We start from the raw sequence: 17,916 nt of genomic DNA, 5'->3' as shown, positions 1-17,916 counted from the left end.
CGGAACTTCCTTGAGGCCAAGCAAAAGTCCCTCGCCATCGTCTCCCCCAAAGTCTTCCCACACCCTGGTTAACTGCAGCCCTTCTGTCCAACCAGTACCTGTCTGCTGTTTCCGGAGACCCCTGGGCCTACTAAGCCCGAAAGGCCTCCTTCTTCTGCTGGTGTCCACCAGAGATTCTTAGGTTGCCGCCAACGACAGGCACCGATGACCGTCCGACCACAACTCCTAGCAGCTGCTTCCACAATGGAGGTTTTGCACATGGCCCAGTCCATGTCCCAAGACCTTTTTACAATCAAGGTTTTGATTTTGTTGTTTGTTAACAATTTATACCATGTATACCAGTTGCAATGTTTACAATTATGTATATGGTGTAATGTATATAATGGATCAAGGAGCAGCTGTCAAACCAGTTTAAATGAGATTCAAAATATTTTCACATTTTCTGAACCACTGTAGTTTTGATGGCTAGCATAATATATTGTATATTATTTTAAAAATATTAAATATTGTGGGGACTCAGGGTGGCTGAAGCTGAAACGGTCCAAGTGTTAAAAAACTGAAAAGCATGATAAATCAGGAAGGTATTTAACTTCTATTAGCTAGTTGTGCACAAGTAAAAATCATTTGATTTTAGTGAAACACAAGTATCAGTGTATGAAAGTGGGCCTCCCATTAACTTATATTTATGAAGCATGTTCTCCGTAACTGTGTATAATGTTTTCCAACATTAAGATTTTTGTAATTATTAGAATTTTAGATTTGAATCTAAATTGTAGTTAACTTATATTACCGTACAATGTACAAAATAAAATATAATGTTCTTTTAAGGATTTCAATTACTGGCTTGAATTTGTTTACTGGTTGGCTTTTATTAAAATAGAACTTCTAACAACTTCTAAATCTTTTTACGTTTAACATACCGGTACTTAATATGGGTATGAGCTGTGCCGTGAGGGGGATATCAGATTTTGTGAGGGGCCTGTGTATTATTTGATGACTGTCTACACTTTCAAGGTTGGACAACAGATCAAAAATAGAAAGGCATCTGCAAGCCTGTCCTCGTGTGTCAGTAAACATAACCCGATGGCCGAGACAGAGAGAGAACAGAGGGTGTTGTGTAGTTGGCTGATTTAATCAGTATCGTGTGAGTGACTGTTTAAACCACAACTACATGTCCTGCTTGGCAGATACAATGGTGTGTATAGCCAATGAATTTAGAAAGTATCACTTGTACAGTAAGGGTTTTGAAGAAGCATTTGTGCAGTGTACGCACAAATGTTTGGCTTTGTTTTCTTGCTGTGATAACAGCAAAATGGTGTTTCCAATTGTTTTCATTGATAAGGGAGTCTGTAAGTCTTGCTGTACAGTTCATGCTTGCTGACAGCTCTGATATTGCTTTGGTTCAAAGGAGATGTAGTATGGCGTGCTAAACGTATTATTAGAGAAGAGAAGTGGAAGGCCATCACTGTTAAAGTTCTAAAGATCGTCTATTGTTCCTAAATCAGCTTCAGACTGCGCAATTGGTATTTTCACTGTGCAATGCAAAGATCACAAAGATTACTGGAGCAGGATCACATTAACATTTTAGATTTTTTGGCAGTAATTGCATAATGTAAGCTGATTCTTGTCTTTCTAGCACAAGCATGCATTTATAATAAAAATGTCACCTGAAGGTGCAATGTGTTAGGGATTTAGATCAACCCACGGCACAAGGGCTGACTGTGTAACAAGGCAAAAGTGAGCATGGCTCACATACCCCTGCTCAGTTTGACCCCTACTAAAGTAGGGCCAAAGGTTTTGCCCTTTCACAAGAAGACAAGTCAACAGCTAGTTAATATTTTATGAATTCTGTCGAAAGGCTCCAGAAGGATGTTGTTTCTTATTCAGCGCTGTCAGGCTGGAAAAAAAGCAAGAAAAAGAAAAATTACTCTGCACATATTACCAACATTTAAGCTATGTATCTCGTATGGTTATGCAAGTTAATTTTATAAGTAGAGTGATTAGAGATGAGGTATTATCCATAAAAGTTTAATCGGCTGTTATATACTCCCTAAATGGACATGACAGTTGGCAACTCGGTTGAGATCAAGCCCAAAAATACTTACTTACTCACAAGTCAAAATGAACTTCATCCAGTTGCTATATGTTATACTAAGAAGATGACATCTGTTAAATAAGCATGATACAAGTCTCCTGGCAAATATTGAGGGATATGTTATGTTCGTTGTGTCATTTTTGAGTGAAAATGGGAAAACATATAAACAGGAACCCATTTCAGGAAGTTGTTTATGTTGATTGCTTTTGAGTTGGCTTTTAGGACACATGCTAACTTGATGTGATCATGTGATGCATGAGTGTGCAACAGAAGTATTTTCCATCATTCTTTTTAGCTTCTTTGCATCAGGTTATTATTGCTGTTTATACATCTAAGAATTGATATATGTTGTGCCATATGTACTGGTGCAACTGTGTGTGTGTGTGTGTGCGTGTGTGTGTGTGTGTGTGTGTGTGTGTGTGTGTGCGCGTGTGTGTGTGTGTGTGTGTCATAGACTGTATAAAAAGATGGACAACATGACAGCTCCCCAAAAGTGAAGCCAAAACACCTATATCGCCCCCTGGTGGCTGGCTGCAGTATAGGTCATAAAACCCACCACCTCCATGATAACGGATGGGACATGGGCCAAACTAAAAAAGTCAAAGTACACCACACATACATTTTTACCTAAGATGGTTTTTGTCATTTTAGGTAGTTCTTATCATGCTGATGTATGTTCAAGTGTTCATTTTTCTGATAAGTTTGGTTTTAATTGCTATAAAAACGGGGTTGAGACGTCATGATTGACAGCTGTGATTGACAGCTGCTCTGAGTGAAGTCGTCGCGGAGCCGAGGGCTTGGAAATTGTACGAGAGAGGAGATGTAACTTCAACTTTCCGTAACAGTCACAAGTCTGTGTAAGAGAACAAGTGTCAATTTGATCATAAACGTAGTTATAGAGATGTTATGGTTAGCTGTTGTGTCTTTCTAGCCAAACAGCTACCGTTGTGCTAACGTAGCAGCTAGATGGCTCACGCTAACACGGCGACTCCAGCCTCGCGATCACTACAGTCTATGGTGTGTGTGTGTGTGTGTGTGTGTGTGTGTGTGTGTGTGTGTGTGTTTGTGAGAGAGACTCTTTGTCACATATGTCAGATATGGAAGACTGGAGCGATTACATCTGTTTAACAGGGCAACTACCCCTCAGCCTTTAGCTCTTCTTTGTTATCACCCCATGGTGCCAGCTGTAAAGAATTACTGGTGAGTTCATACAGGGAGTTTGTTATCAATGCTCATCTAATCAAAATATCATTTGACTAAAAAGGTGCCCATTACTTGGACCCATGAGTCATGTATATTGTACCTTTTACATTTTACTTTGTGGGATTCTGCTATGGAAAGAATTCCACTGTAGTGGTGTTGATTTCTTTTGCTGCATGTGTACCCTGACACAATATATTCCCTTCAGGAGGATACAGACGCGATGTGAAATCCAAGAACCCTTTGAGTGAAAGCCCAAAGGGCCAGTAGATTAAGGGGCATCAAAAGCTTTAGTGGTCAGACTTCATTCTGCTCCAAGATTCCAAGTCAAGGTTTAATTTCTTCCCGGAGACAGAGTGCAAAGACTTGCATTACTTGGCAGCCTCCATCTATTTGTCGCCTGTGACACCCCAAATAGAGCATTGCATGGATGCAGGGCAGGCCTTAGCCTGTTTTGAGTCCTAAGCAGAATTTGATTCGCTCTGATCTGAGAACAAAAAAACAGCCACTTTCTTTTCTTTTTTGTTTTATATTTTTCAAATTAATCTAATTATTAATTCTTTCTCTTGGTTTTAATAAATCTAGATTTTGAGGATTAGGGAGGCATTAATAATAACATCCTTGGAACACCTGCACACATTGTAACGGAGGACAAATGTTGTACAAATTCAGAATTTAAAAATCTGCCAACAATTGAAGAAAAATGATGCCCACATAGTCGCTGTATGAGTGTCTGAACCCCTATTTCCACTTCCACTTGGCTGACCTTTCATTTTATTATAATATTACAGTGTTATTCTTTGCACAATATTGCAAATCTAAGGTTTCCAATTGCTCAGTGCATCCCGAACACATTTTTACTTTTACTTCACAACATCTCAGAAGGACATATTGTACTTAGATGCTCACAGTGCTGCTGATACAACAAGACATTACAGCATGGCCAATTGCTCCATATAAATTAGTCGTCAGAAAGGAATGACAAGATACTGGATTGTGTTAGCAATTATCATCTTTATTGAAATGTTAAAGAGCCCCCTAACCACGGGTTCATATTTTATGAACTCTGTTGAAAGGCTTCAACTGGAGGATGACTCTTACTCAGCAGAATCAGACTAAAGAAAAAGAGAGGAAAATCAATTATTATAGTGAAACTTCACACACAGGAATCAAGTTTTCATACGGATATTCAAATATTTAATGACAATATAAGCTGTGACAGTGAACGTGCACATCATCAAATCATTTTACTGACTTCTAATGTCAACACAATTGATACTGTGATCATGCAAACAACAAAGATACCTTTCCAGCATCACGGCTCTTGGCTCTCAGCTTGTTGACCTGGGACTCAGCGATGTCAGCGCGCTCCTGAGCTTCCTCCAGCTCATGCTGGACCTTTCTGTGCCTGGACATGTGGGTGTTGGCCTGCTCCTCCTGTGAAGGGATTGGAATCATATCGACTTAGTTTCAAGACAGGCAATAGTGGTATTATTTATTCTAAATTAAATGATTGGTCATATAAATGTAGTTGACTTACAGCGTCCTCAGCCTGTCTCTTGTAAGCCTTCACTTTGAGCTGCAGCTTGTCCACCAGGTCTTGAAGTCTGACGACATTCTTCTTGTCTTCCTCAGTCTACACAGATACAGGATTATACAGTAAGTGATGAAGAATAGAGAATTAAAGAGAAGTTAAGGTTGTTTTTTAAAAATAGGAATTACCTGGTATGTCAGCTCCTTCACTCTCCTCTCATATTTGCGGACACCTTTAACAGCATCAGCTCCACGCCGCTGCTCACTTTCAACTTCAGCTTCCAGCTCACGCACCTGTAACATGATAAATAATTCATCAGTATTATATACAAATATTTTAGTACAAAAAAAAATAGAATTTATTCCACACATGTATAGTGCATACCCTGGACTCCAGTTTCTGGAGCTGCTTCTTGCCACCCTTCATGGCGAGGTTCTCAGCCTCATCCAGGCGGTGCTGCAGGTCCTTGACTGTGACCTCCAGGTTCTTCTTCATCCTCTCCAGGTGAGAACTGGTGTCCTGCTCCTTCTTCAGCTCCTCGGCCATCATGGCAGCCTGAAATGATGAAATGGTCTCTAATTCCAGTTTTTTCTGAAGAAATCGTATCACTTATTGAGCACATACAACCACAAGAAGCAGTTCTTGAGATGTGAACTCACATCAGTGATAGCCTTTTTGGCTTTCTCCTCAGCATTTCTTGCTTCCTGAACTGAATCATCCACCTCACCCTGAACCTGGACAAGGTCAGTCTCCAGCTTCTTCTTGGTGTTGATAAGACTGGTGTTCTGAATGTTTAAGAAAAACCTTGTTCAATATGATGTATTCAAAATACTAGTTTCTTGTGAATTATTGAAAACAAACCTGAGAGTGAAGCAGTCCGACACGCTCACTAGCATCAACCAACTCCTGCTCAGCCACTTTGCGTCCTCTTTCTGTCTGCTCCAGAGCGACTCTCAGCTCTTCAATCTCAGCCAGCATCAGACCATTTCTGCGCTCCACCATGGCAACCTGCTCCTTCATGTCTTCCTGTCCTCTGATAGCATCATCAAGGTGCAGTAGGGCATCCTGACATCGAAGTGAAAAAAAACAGTTCACTTTTTTTTTCATCTTCAACATTTTTTTTTTTTCATTTAACAATCAAAGAAATCTCACCTTGAGCTGTCCCTGGACATTCCTCAGTTGTTTCTGGGCCTCAGCGGCCTGCCTGTTGGCGTGGCTCAGCTGAATCTCCATCTCATTCAGGTCTCCCTCCATCTTCTTCTTGATTCTCAGCGCATCATTCCTGCTCCTGACCTCAGCATCCAGAGTGCTCTGCATGGAGTCAATCACCCTCTGGCTGTTCCTCTTGATCTGCTCCATCTCCTCATCCTTCTCTGCTATCTTCCTGTCAACCTCACCTTTGATCTGGTTGAGCTCAAGCTGAATACGAAGAATCTTGGACTCCTCGTGCTCCAGTGCGCCCTTGGTGTAATTTCAACAATTACATTTTAAAAGTTGTAACTCATACACAAGATTTCCTCTAAACATAGTACCACATTTGATGTGATGTGATAGAAGCTAAAAAGCCTATTTCATTCAATTTCTCAGAGAATGATTTGAACATATCAGCATTCACCCATATAAAAGTTACAAAATTATTAACTATTTTCAGTAAGAGCAAGCACGTTGTTTTTAGTTTCATATCAGTGTGCCAAACCAAACTAATTTTGAAGATCCAGCACCTTTTATCATTGCCAGGATACAAGTTTGATTAACCTAACTCGAGAACTGACTGACTGCTGGATCGTTTTTTGTGACTCTGTCAACTCCTGATGTTTTACCTCAGCTTCCTCCAGTGCTGTCTGAATTTCACACTTCTCAACTTCTATACTCTTCTTGGCTTTCTCCAGCTCATGGATACACTTTCCAGATTCACCAATCTGTTCAGTCAGGTCTGAGATCTCCTCTGCAGGAAAATTAATACAAAACAAAACAAATGACACTTTTAGGAGCTGGTATACAATCAATATTAGTTCCCCCTCAAGTATGAAAGTTCACTTACGCTGCAGGTTCTTGTTCTCTCTCTTCAAGGTCTCCAAATGATCAAGAGTCTCCTCATAAGAGTTCTTCATCTTGAACAGTTCAGTGCTGAGAGAACGAGCCTCCTTCAGGGATCCTTCTAGCTCTGCCTGGCTCTCCTCATACTTCTGCTTCCATTCTGCCAGGACCTGGAATTATATAAATGAGTAAAAAGGATGTGTTTCATTTGAATAAATCTGGTTTTGTTTTATTTGTAACATGTATGTACCTTATCAAAGTTCCTCTGCTTCTTGTCAAGATTGGCAGCCAGAGAATTGGCTCTCTCCACATCAATCATGAGGTCCTCCACCTCACTCTGCAGCCTCTGCTTGGTCTTCTCCAGAGAGGCACACTTGGAGTTCGTAGCCTCAATGGATTCCTCTGCATCCTGCAGGCGCTGGGCAAGCTTTTTCCTGTAGTGAAGAATGATTTGCTTGCGCTTAATTGGACAAATAGATAGCAAAAAATGGATCTATCTATAGTAGAAAGGTTTTATATACTTGGCCTCCTCCAGCTCCTCAGTGCGTTGGATAGCATCAGTCTCATATTTGGATCTCCACTGAGCCACCTCGCTGTTGGCCTTGGACATTCCTCGCTGGAGCTCAGCCTTGGCCTCCTGCTCCTCCTCATACTGCTCTCTGAGCAGATCACAGTCATGGCGGGCTGACTGAACAGCATGGGCAAGAGCGTTCTTGGCCTGTTGAACATGACAAGAGATCTTATTTAGTGACCTACATATCATCCACTGTAAATAGGAACTTGGGATACCAGGGATAAAAGTTTCTCGGTTACTTCCAGAAGATATTTGTTACATTATTATTCTATTTATGTTTTGATGTATTTTGCAGAGAGAATGGGTATTGTAATACCTTCACTTCCTCCTCAACGTGCCTCTTAAGTTCCTCAATCTGCTGAGTGAAGGCCTGCTTGCCCCTGGTCAGCTGGGAAACAAGAGCTTCCTTCTCCTCAAGCTGGCGGGAATACTCCCCTGAAGGACAATTTATAAACTAGTTTATGAAAATGATGAACTCACCTACAGAGTGCTTTTCATTACAGGTGTACAGATAATCTCTACAAACAGATTCTTCATTCATACATATATGCAGAATCTGTAGTCAACAAAACAAGACTGACAATGATTTAGCATTTTATTGATTCAAAATTAGCTTTTAATTATAAGCTACTTGTGAACACGTCATCTTTCAACTTCAACTCCAGTCTCGCAAGTTGCTAATCAGACTGTAAACAATGAGCAACTCCCAGAAAAGGAAGACTCTGATAACTGCTGGCTACACCGGAACCCCAGAAATATAGCCCCTTGCCCCCAGAGGCTTATCCGTCGTCAGACCAATAGCTGATGGATTCAGAGATTGGTGTGCAAGTGACTTACCGTTCTCTGTCTGCAGTCTGGCCCTCTGTGCACTGATGTCATTCAGTTGGCGAATATTCTCATCATTTTTGGACTTGAGTTCACTCAACTGGTCCTCAAGAGTTCTGCACATTTTCTCCAAGTTGCCCTATCAAAAATAAATTTGCTAAATTTGTATTTAAGCAACACAAATTTACTGCTTTTCAATAGATGCTTTTGTTTGCATGAATAATCTTGGTATTCTATAATATTCATCTAAAGATAGTTTATATGTTAGTATCTTTAAACTTAAGGATACGAAGCTAAAACTTTCACTTCTAAACAAACCACTCACCTTTGCTTTGGCAACAGACTCCATGTTGCTGGAGAGGTCATCGATCTCCATCTTGTACTCGCTCTTCTCCTTCTCCAGCTTCTGCTTGACACGCTGGAGGTTGTCGATCTGCTCTCCCAGCTCTGCAACGCTGTCGGCCTGCTTCTTGCGGAGGGCTGCTGCGGTAGCTTCATGCTGCAGGGTCGATTCTTCAAGATCCCGACGCAGCTTCTGGAACTCAGCCTCGCGCTTCTTGTTCATCTCGATCTGAGCGGATGTTGCTCCACCAGCTTCCTCGAGCCTCTCGCTGATCTCCTCAAGCTCCCTGGAGAGGTCAGCCCTCTGCTTCTCTACCTTAGCCCGAGCAGCCCTCTCGGCCTCAATCTCTTCCTCCAGCTCCTCAATACGAGCCTAGATTTGACGATAGAGGGTTTAGTAACTGGAATATAACATACGTTATTTAATTTACATTACTTTAGTGTAATTTGTATTTGTTTAATACTGTATGTTGAATATGTTACCTGGAGTTCCTTGATCTTCTTTTGAAGCTGGGCCACAAGAGACTGTTCATCCTCAATCTTGCTGATGAGCTGGCTGGTCTCAAAGTCCTTCCTAGAAGAGGTGACCAAGAAAGATTTCACTGTCATAGTTTTTACTGTTTTTGGAGTATAATGTGAGAGATGCCGAGAAGAGGATAAATAACCTAAAACAAACTTACAAACAAAAACTTACTTCTTGAGTTTCTCATCAGATTGCTGCTTGTCATTCTCCAGGTCCATTAAGGATTCCTGGGCCAGTTTCAGATCTCCCTCAAGCTTCCTCTTGGCTCTCTCAAGGTCCATGCGGAGCTTCTTCTCTTGCTCCAGTGATCCCTCAAGCTTTCAGATGACAGATAATGACAGTTGATTTGAGGTATTTAAAATACAGATAATCAATACCAAGAATACCAAGTCATTATAGGGGAAAACCACAAAGTCATAACTGTTGTTTTCTTACATCGTCCACTTGCTGTTCCAGCTTTGTCTTGGCCTTGGTCAGAGTGTTGACTTTGTCTTCCTCTGCCTGGAGATCATCAAGTGTTTGCTGGTGGGCCTCTTGGAGGGCTTTTTTCTCCTTGGTTAACTTGGCAATAGACTCATCTTGAGATGCCATCTCCTCTGTCAGGTTTTTCACCTTAAAAAGGAAGAACAGTTTATACATTTTTGTATACCAAACCTTGTATACTACTTTGTATCAATGTATGTTACAATTTATGTGAACCTTGTTTTCTGTGGCATGTTTCTCCTTCTCCACTTTGGCCAAGGTGAGCTCCAAGTCGTCAATGTCTTTCTTCAGCTCAGAGCATTCATCCTCCAGCTTCCTCTTCTTGGCAGTCAACTCTGCATTCATTTCCTCTTCATCCTCCAGTCTCTCAGATGTCTCTTTGAGTTTGGCCTCCATCTGGATCTTGTTCTTAATGAGCCCTTCACATCTTTCCTCAGCATCGGAGAGATTGTCACCTTCCTATAGTTTGAACATACACGTTTTAGCTCATATACCTCATTTTAGATTAACCATGCAATTATGAATGTATTATTTAGTATTTATTTGATATATAACATTAATTCTTTATATAGTAGATTGAATTTGCAGAAAGGCTAAATCTTTGGTAAAACATGTACTGCTTGTAATGCAAACACTGCATTTGGTCTTCCTATATCTCCTTAGATATGATTGATGAATTCGGTCTCAATTACTGAATAAGTCTTTTAGTAAATAACAAAACCAAAGAAACAACACATACATTTTATATTTCACTTACCGAAGCCACTTGCAGTTGCAGGTCATTCTTTTCCTGCAGCAGGGAAACCATCTTCTCCTCTAGTTCCTTCTTCTTGGCCAGGGCGGTAGACAGGTCTGATTTCATCTTATCATAGTTCTCCTTCATCTGTTGCAGCTCCTTCTCAGTTTCAGCACTCTTCAGGAGAGGCTTGATCTTAAAGTACAGTTTCAGCCATGGCCAGTTCTTCACATTCATGAATGATCGGACGTTGTACTGGAGAGTAAAGATAGCATCTCTAAAAAGATAATATTAAAAAAAACTTTATTGTAATGGGATTCTGTTGAAATTGGGAGGATAACAATATAATATCACTATTCAAACAGACAAAGCAGTTTAGTATAGTACTTGATTGTACCTCCTCTCCATCATCTTAACAAACTCCGTCCTCATGATATATCCTCTGCAGAGAGCCTGAGTCATGGTCACTAGCGTAGCCAGTTTGTCATCTCTCATCTCCTCCAGTGTACCCAGCAGACCGGCTTTGAAGAACACCTATATGTTGTCAAGTGAAGGAGTTCAGTCATCAGTAAACATGGATACAGCAGGACGACTAAATCTGTTAATATTGTCTATAAAGATGTACCTTTGTGTGCCCAAACTTGTACTGAGTGTGGTCCACATCAATGGAGCCCAGCAGCTTCTCTGAAGCTTTCTTGTTGTCAATGAACTGTCCCTCAGGGATGACACTGGCATTCAATACTTTGTATCTGCAAGGAAATTATGCTTTGATTTAGATATATTTCAACTCTTGGTCTGGCATTCTCCATCACCATACTTTAAGTAAAAATCAATTGAATTTGTTATGCATAAAATAAAAATTATTGTCACCTCTGCTTGAAGTCAGCATAGAGGACTCTGCTGGGGAAGCCCTTTCTGCAGATTCTGATGCCTTCCAGCACACCGTTACACCTCAGCTGGTGGATGACCAAGAAGTTCTCCATAAGACCTGCACATTGCAAACATATTGGGTAGAATATTTCTTTTGGTACCATGTTACACAAAGTGCAGAAAGGTGGATTATGGACTTCTTACCTGGGGTCTTTGATTCATTAGGAATCAGGCAACGGACAAAATGAGGATGCGTGCTTCTCAAGTTGGTCATCAGCTTGCCCAAGTTCTCCTGTGGATCAGCAACACAACATAGGTCAACTTCATTTCCAGATGAGGTTTTTAATTGTTATCGAATATGAAACAATACATACTCTGAAAAGAGCAGACACAGTCTGGAAGGAACCACCCTTCTTCTTTCCAGCCTTCTTGCCACCAGCAGCCGCCTCTGTTTTGCAAAATAATTGAATTTCATTAATGTAACTGAATAAAAAATAACAGATTACCAGTTTGTACTGATTAGCTTCTTACCCTCGTTACCATGGGTGGCATACAGTAAGGCCATCAGTTTGTTTTGAGATTTCTGGTAGAGCTGAATAACTGAGTCGTTCAGAGGGTCCTTGTTCTTGTCCAGCCAGCCATTGATATTGTAATCCACTGTACCAGCATAGTGGACCAAAGCGAAGTGAGCGTCAGCCTTGCCCTTTCCAGGCTTTGGTTTCTCAAAGCCCTTGGTCTTGCCAAGATGCTGATCATGCAGCTTGTTCTTGAAAGTTGTGTCAGAGGCCTTGGGGAACATGCACTCCTCTTCAAGGATGGAGAAGATTCCCATTGGCTGAGAAGAGTTTACATTTAATGTTAAAAATTAAACTGTTGAAGCAAATATATGCACATGAATCAAGGAATCACAAGAGTGGTTACTTACTTTCTCGATAAGCTCAATGCAGGCAGCCAAGTCCATACCGAAGTCAATGAACTCCCAATCAATGCCTTCTTTCTTGTACTCCTCTTGCTCCAGGACAAACATGTGGTGGTTGAAGAACTGTTGCAGTTTCTCATTGGTGAAGTTGATGCAGAGTTGCTCCAAGCTGTTGAACTACAGTATACAGGTAGATAATCAGTTGATTTGGCTTGCAGTGTTTGTACTGTATATCATCACTACTGATGTTACTGATGTTACTCACATCAAAGATCTCAAATCCAGCGATATCCAACACTCCAATGAAGAACTGTCTTGGCTGCCTTGTGTCCAGCATCTCATTGATGCGGATGACCATCCACAAGAACATTTTCTCATAGATGGACTTGCACAGAGCATTGACAGAATTGTTGACCTGTGGAACGGTCTGACCTTTGGTCACCATCTCGTTTCCGACCTTGACTCTTGGGTAGCACAGCGCTTTCAGCATATCGGCTGAGTTCAGGCCCAGGAGGTAGGCGATTTTATCAGCCACTGATTGAGAGAAACAGAAGAAGTACGAAATACACATTAACGTGTAGTATTATACACACCAGAAAACCTGCATGATGAGAATGTATTATTTTAACAATTACCCTCATTGCCATCGGGTTCAGCCTGCTCCTCACGCTGCTTCTGCTTGAATTTCATGTTGCCATGATGCACCACAGCTCCAGTCAGCTTATAGATGCCCAATTTCTCCTCAGAAGTGAAGCCCAAGATTTCAATAGCAGTCTGCAATGTAAATGAAGTAAAGTTAATGTTAATGGGAACATTTCCCCCAGTATGCTTAGTTAAAGTATCTATGTAACTAAATTGTTGTCTTACATCTGTTGCAATGAACTCTTCTATATCATCGATGCTTTTGACAGTGATTTCACCCTGACTGATCATGTGGTAGTCATAAGGGTTGGTGGTGATCAGAAGAGCCTCTACAGGGGCACAATAGAAATACATAGTATTGTTTGGTGTTTTTTCTGGTATTATTTAAATTTCTATTTCAAATTTGTGTAGCAACATACCCAAGAGCTCAGGCTTGTGGCCAGTCATCAGCTGATAGAAGATATGGTAGCTCCTCTCAGCAGACAACTGGAAGGTGACACGGGACTTCTCCAGCAGATCTAAGAATAACAAATCAAGGTTAGATTACAGTTTATTGAATTTAATTGAAATTATTATATTATCATATAGACAATATATATAAAAAGAAATATTTAACATATCAATTAATATATACACAGCCTCACCAGGAGGCATCATATCTTTGTACAAGATATGATAATGCAGCAGTACAATACATATTCAGTACAAGGTATCCAGCCAATTCAATAATTAATACATGAATCAATACTTTACAGCATAAAACCGTAGGTGTGCACAAACAGTTCAACTTACACCTAAATTAGTCAAAATCAATCAAGCTTAAAAAAACACATATTCTCCTTACCCAGACACAGTTTACAAAGCATTGAACAACTAAAACAAACAAGATGAGTATTTAGATCCTTCTGCAACTCAACCGATTCAATAGTTATTAGGGCTGTCAATCGATTAACATGTTTAATTGTGATTATTCGCAAGATTGTATGTTCGCAAATTAATCGCACATTTTTTTATCAGTTCAAATGTACCTTAAAGGGAGATTTGTCAGGTATTTAATACTCTTATCAATATGGGAGTGGGCAAATATGCTTGCTTTATGCAAATGTATGTATATATTTATTGTTGTAAATCCACTAACAACACAAAACATTGACAAATATTGTCCAGAGACATTCACATACTACTGCATTTAGTTTAAAAAAATATTTAAAACTTTAAAACTGAACTCGCTACAACCTCCGAAAGACTGAATAGCGTTAATGTGTTAAAGAAATTAGTGGCATTAAAACAAATTTGCGTTAACGTGTCAGTGTAGTGTTAACTTTGACAGCCCTAATAGTTATATTTAAGATCATGCTGCTACTTAGCCAGCTCTTTAGGGAGGACTTAAAGTTTCCAATAGAGCTAATCAACTTATACTAGATTTAGTGTGTAGGATCTGGCGGCATCTAGCAGAGAGGTTGCAGATTGTAACCAACGGAAATTTCTCCTGTGTGCCAAGCGTGTAGGAGAACTACGGTGGCTAATGCGAAAATGTGAAAACGCAAATGACCCTATCTAGAGCCACTGTCGGTTTGTCCGTTCTGAGCTACTGTAGAAACATGGCGGCCGGACCCACTCCCTATGTAGCTATAAACGGCTCATTCTAAGGTAACGAAAACACAACTTATTTTCAGGTGATTATACACTAAAGAAAACATGCTTATTATTATTATATTCCATTTCTGCCAATAGATCCCCCTAAATGTAACACACTGTTCCTTTAAGGCTTGCGGTTAACCCATTCCACATATCTGCTGCTGAATATGTTACAGTGGCAACAATTTTTTTTTAATACCCAAGTATAAACTCAAACAAAGCTGAGCAAAATGTACAAAATGACTTACATGTTTCAACATCAGCTGAAGCCAGTTTGCCAGTGGTTCCAAAGTGAATTCTGATGAATTTACCCTAAACATATCAGATTTAAGTTAGCAGGATTATTGCTATGCAGCTCAAAGAGCTTATGTTTAGTTAATGCTCTTTTAACACTTACAAAACGAGAGGAGTTGTCATTCCTCACAGTCTTGGCATTACCATAGGCCTCCAGCAGAGGGTTGGCTGCAATGATTTGATCTTCCAGTGAACCCTACAAAAAGATATAAAAAAATAGGTTGTAGATTGTAAAGAATCCATAAATAAACAATTCTTTGACTATTTTGTCATTATAGGCAACCATTTTTACCTTTATTTTACTTTGCTCAGTCTTCTTAACAGGTCCAGCCACTGCAATTGTTGCAAAGTACTGGATGACACGCTTGGTGTTGACAGTCTTTCCTGCACCGGATTCTCCACTGGGGGAAAGAAAAGGGGAGAGAGAGTCATATATGTCAATGTCCTATATATATATATACGTATAATATAATATTATATATTTGATATATATTATTGTTACTCACGTGATAAGGATAGACTGGTTCTCACGATCTGAAATGAACAAGTACTTTAATGTCTCATAAAATACCATATGGTCGGAATACAGTCGTGCATCTGCTGTGTCTTGTTTTGTGCGTCACGTAAAAATAAATTCATGTGACTTCTTCTCGAAATTAAAATATCTTACCAGTGAGCATGGCCTGATAGGCATTATCAGAGATGGAGAAGATGTGGGGTGGAGCCTCCACTCTCTTCTTGCCTCTGTATGCGTTAACAACCTGACTATCGTACACTGGAAGCCACTTGTAGGGGTTCACGACGACACAGAACAGGCCAGAGTAGGTCTGTAAAGAGAAGAAAGTTCCCTCTAGACTTCATTGCTTACATTTGACATACTCTATATATAAATTCAATCTGAGCTTCATTCAGAGTAGTGGCTGATCGAAATACTCACATAGATCATCCATGATGAAAAACGCTCTTTGAGGTTATACAACACGCATGGTTCATTGAGGTGGGTCATCATGGCCATGTCCTCAATTTTATCGTACTTGGGAGGGTTCATGGGATGGATTTCATCCTCTTTTACAGTGAGAGTCTGAAAAGAAAATGCAGTAAAAAAAAATCAATTTTACTGGGATCTAATCTTTTATGGGATGGATGTCATCCTATTTCACTGTTCACAAGAATCTCAAATAAAACATTTATTCACCTACTTTTCCCGTAAGTGTCTTAACATATCTTATATCTTACTGTCACCAGTTGTCTGGGTCATTTGAGTCTCATTGTCTGCATGATTACACTTACCATTGGTGCCTTTCCTTCATATGGCAGTGTCTCAACCGTGGCTTTGCCACCCTCTCTTTTAGTGAGTTTACCCTTTAGGTACATTTCTTTAGGCTCAGTCACAAAGAAGGCCGTTTTGGCATCAAATGGTGAGGTCTGAGCCTCAAGCCTCTCCCTCTCTGGCTTGCGGAGGTAGATGGACGCAGGCCCATACCCCGCCATTTCTGCATCAGTACTCATGGCTGCACTTTATTTGGGACTGGAAAGATAAGAGGGATTTTCTTTGAATTTATTGCATTGTGATATACGGTAGTGTTTGTATGTGACTATTATGGAGGTTGTGTTATTGCAGATATGTCTCACCTCAGTTAATCCCAAATGAGTGGCCCAGATCTGTTGTTGTCGTACGATGCTATTAAAGAAAGATTGAGATGATCATTGAAGAGGACGCAAAATTAAAACATTTTCCACTGTCTAGTGTTTACAACAGTAAATAGCAGTCACACTACATGCATTTTAACCTATTTTAGCAAAGTATTATGGCTCCATGAGCTTTTATTACTGCACCGTAACTGTCATTTGTATTTAATTTCATTTTGAGTGTTTTATTTTATTTCATTTCATCTAATTTTTTAAATCTCTTCTTGGTCTCTCTTAATTGATTTTATTCTGTTTTTATTGCTTCTTTTTTGTTGTCACTCTTATGCTTTTCTTTGCCTAGCTCTTTCAATTTCCTCTATGTTTGAGATGTGCTATATAAATAAAGCTGCCATGCCTTTACAATTACCTCAGTTATATACAGTAAATACCCACACCAATGTGGAGACCATTTTCATAGCCTCTCCAGTGATTCCAAAGTATTTTGATCATTCAAAAAAATATCAAATAACAGACTTTTCTAACTGAACAATTAAGAGTTAGTTTGCTTGTTTTAGTTTTAGCTCCTTGCTTTACAATAGAAAGTAACATTTTTGATTAATAATATCCTTTCAAGATCACTTGACATGAAAAAACATGATGACAAAGAGTCATTACATTCATGCAATTTAAAGTAAAAGCAAATTAAGTGAGAATAAACACACACACAAAGCACTAACCTGTGATGCCTGTCCGTTCTTGGAGGAGTCTGAAGCTGCTGCTTATATAGAGGCTGAACTGCCCGGTCAGCAGCAGTCCGCCTCTCGATTTGGTCAAGCATCCCTGTTATTGTAAGACCTATCTTAGTAAGCTATGTGTGTTTGACATATAACATTGCTTAATCGTCAAAAATAGCAATAAAAGAAGAAAAATGAAAATGGTAAATCAATCCAGCAAGCTAGGATCAGAATTTTTGTATATTTTAGTAAAACTAAAAATGAAAAGGAAGAAAATTAGCGAATACAACAGCTTCAAATTCCGTTATTGCATGATATACATTTTGTATATCATGCACTCTGTATGATATACAATAAGATCAAACTAATTTGACAAATACACTCATCTATTAGTTAAGTTGTGCCTTGACCTTCCTTTTTGAACCCATAAACTCTTTACTCTAAGATGAAGTCAAATGTCATCGGTATAAGTAAAATAACACTTAGCATTGTAACTTAAAGTCCCTCACTCACCATATATACATTTTGAAGATTATGTCATATAGAGAAGCATTGGACTAGGCTGTATGTCTGCTCATGAAGCTTAAGTGTGGAATGGTAATGCCCAACGTATGTCCCAAAATAGATGTCGTGCAATACATACACGGGTTTTTGAACCACTAATTTATTGCAACAAATAATTTACTCAAATTAAGATTGTGACTTACACTGTACTAGAGAGGGCTTTCATTTATATTAGATGTTGTCTCTACTTGCCCTTGCACTTAAATATGGCCACAGCCAAGTAAGGAACTTAATTTTGGAGAAGCAGCCAAGGGCTGCTGGTATATGGTTGCAGCCA

General features: G+C 39.7%; 1 protein-coding gene and 1 long non-coding RNA gene across 2 annotated transcripts; one reads left to right on the top strand and one right to left on the bottom strand.

The window, feature by feature from the left end:
- Positions 1 to 4,290: 4,290 nt before the first annotated feature.
- Positions 4,291 to 16,451, bottom strand: LOC141780916 (myosin heavy chain, fast skeletal muscle-like). The gene is made up of 39 exons (XM_074656377.1): positions 16,345 to 16,451; positions 16,003 to 16,240; positions 15,650 to 15,793; positions 15,383 to 15,539; positions 15,219 to 15,246; positions 15,005 to 15,113; positions 14,816 to 14,908; positions 14,667 to 14,730; positions 13,200 to 13,298; positions 13,006 to 13,109; positions 12,774 to 12,912; positions 12,404 to 12,672; positions 12,145 to 12,315; positions 11,751 to 12,054; positions 11,594 to 11,667; positions 11,424 to 11,511; positions 11,220 to 11,337; positions 10,975 to 11,098; positions 10,747 to 10,883; positions 10,371 to 10,626; positions 9,830 to 10,072; positions 9,566 to 9,742; positions 9,302 to 9,447; positions 9,091 to 9,181; positions 8,591 to 8,980; positions 8,278 to 8,404; positions 7,757 to 7,875; positions 7,388 to 7,584; positions 7,117 to 7,300; positions 6,871 to 7,036; positions 6,650 to 6,774; positions 5,982 to 6,290; positions 5,691 to 5,894; positions 5,489 to 5,614; positions 5,214 to 5,384; positions 5,018 to 5,122; positions 4,836 to 4,931; positions 4,601 to 4,732; positions 4,291 to 4,410 (listed from the first exon to the last, which is right to left on the bottom strand). The coding sequence occupies exons 2-39, from the start codon at positions 16,219 to 16,221 to the stop codon at positions 4,393 to 4,395; spliced, it is 5,823 nt and encodes a 1,940-aa protein (XP_074512478.1). The 5' UTR covers positions 16,222 to 16,240; positions 16,345 to 16,451; the 3' UTR covers positions 4,291 to 4,392.
- Positions 12,235 to 15,154, top strand: LOC141780924 (uncharacterized). The gene is made up of 3 exons (XR_012596746.1): positions 12,235 to 12,328; positions 13,192 to 13,317; positions 15,025 to 15,154. It is a non-coding gene; the product is annotated as an uncharacterized LOC141780924 (long non-coding RNA).
- Positions 16,452 to 17,916: the final 1,465 nt, after the last annotated feature.

The sequence above is a fragment of the Sebastes fasciatus genome, chromosome 13 (assembly GCF_043250625.1).
Source record: "Sebastes fasciatus isolate fSebFas1 chromosome 13, fSebFas1.pri, whole genome shotgun sequence".
Taxonomy (NCBI): Eukaryota; Metazoa; Chordata; class Actinopteri; order Perciformes; family Sebastidae; genus Sebastes; species Sebastes fasciatus.
The sequence above is the reverse complement of the archived record's forward strand: the minus strand, read 5'-3'. Positions and strand labels throughout refer to the sequence as shown.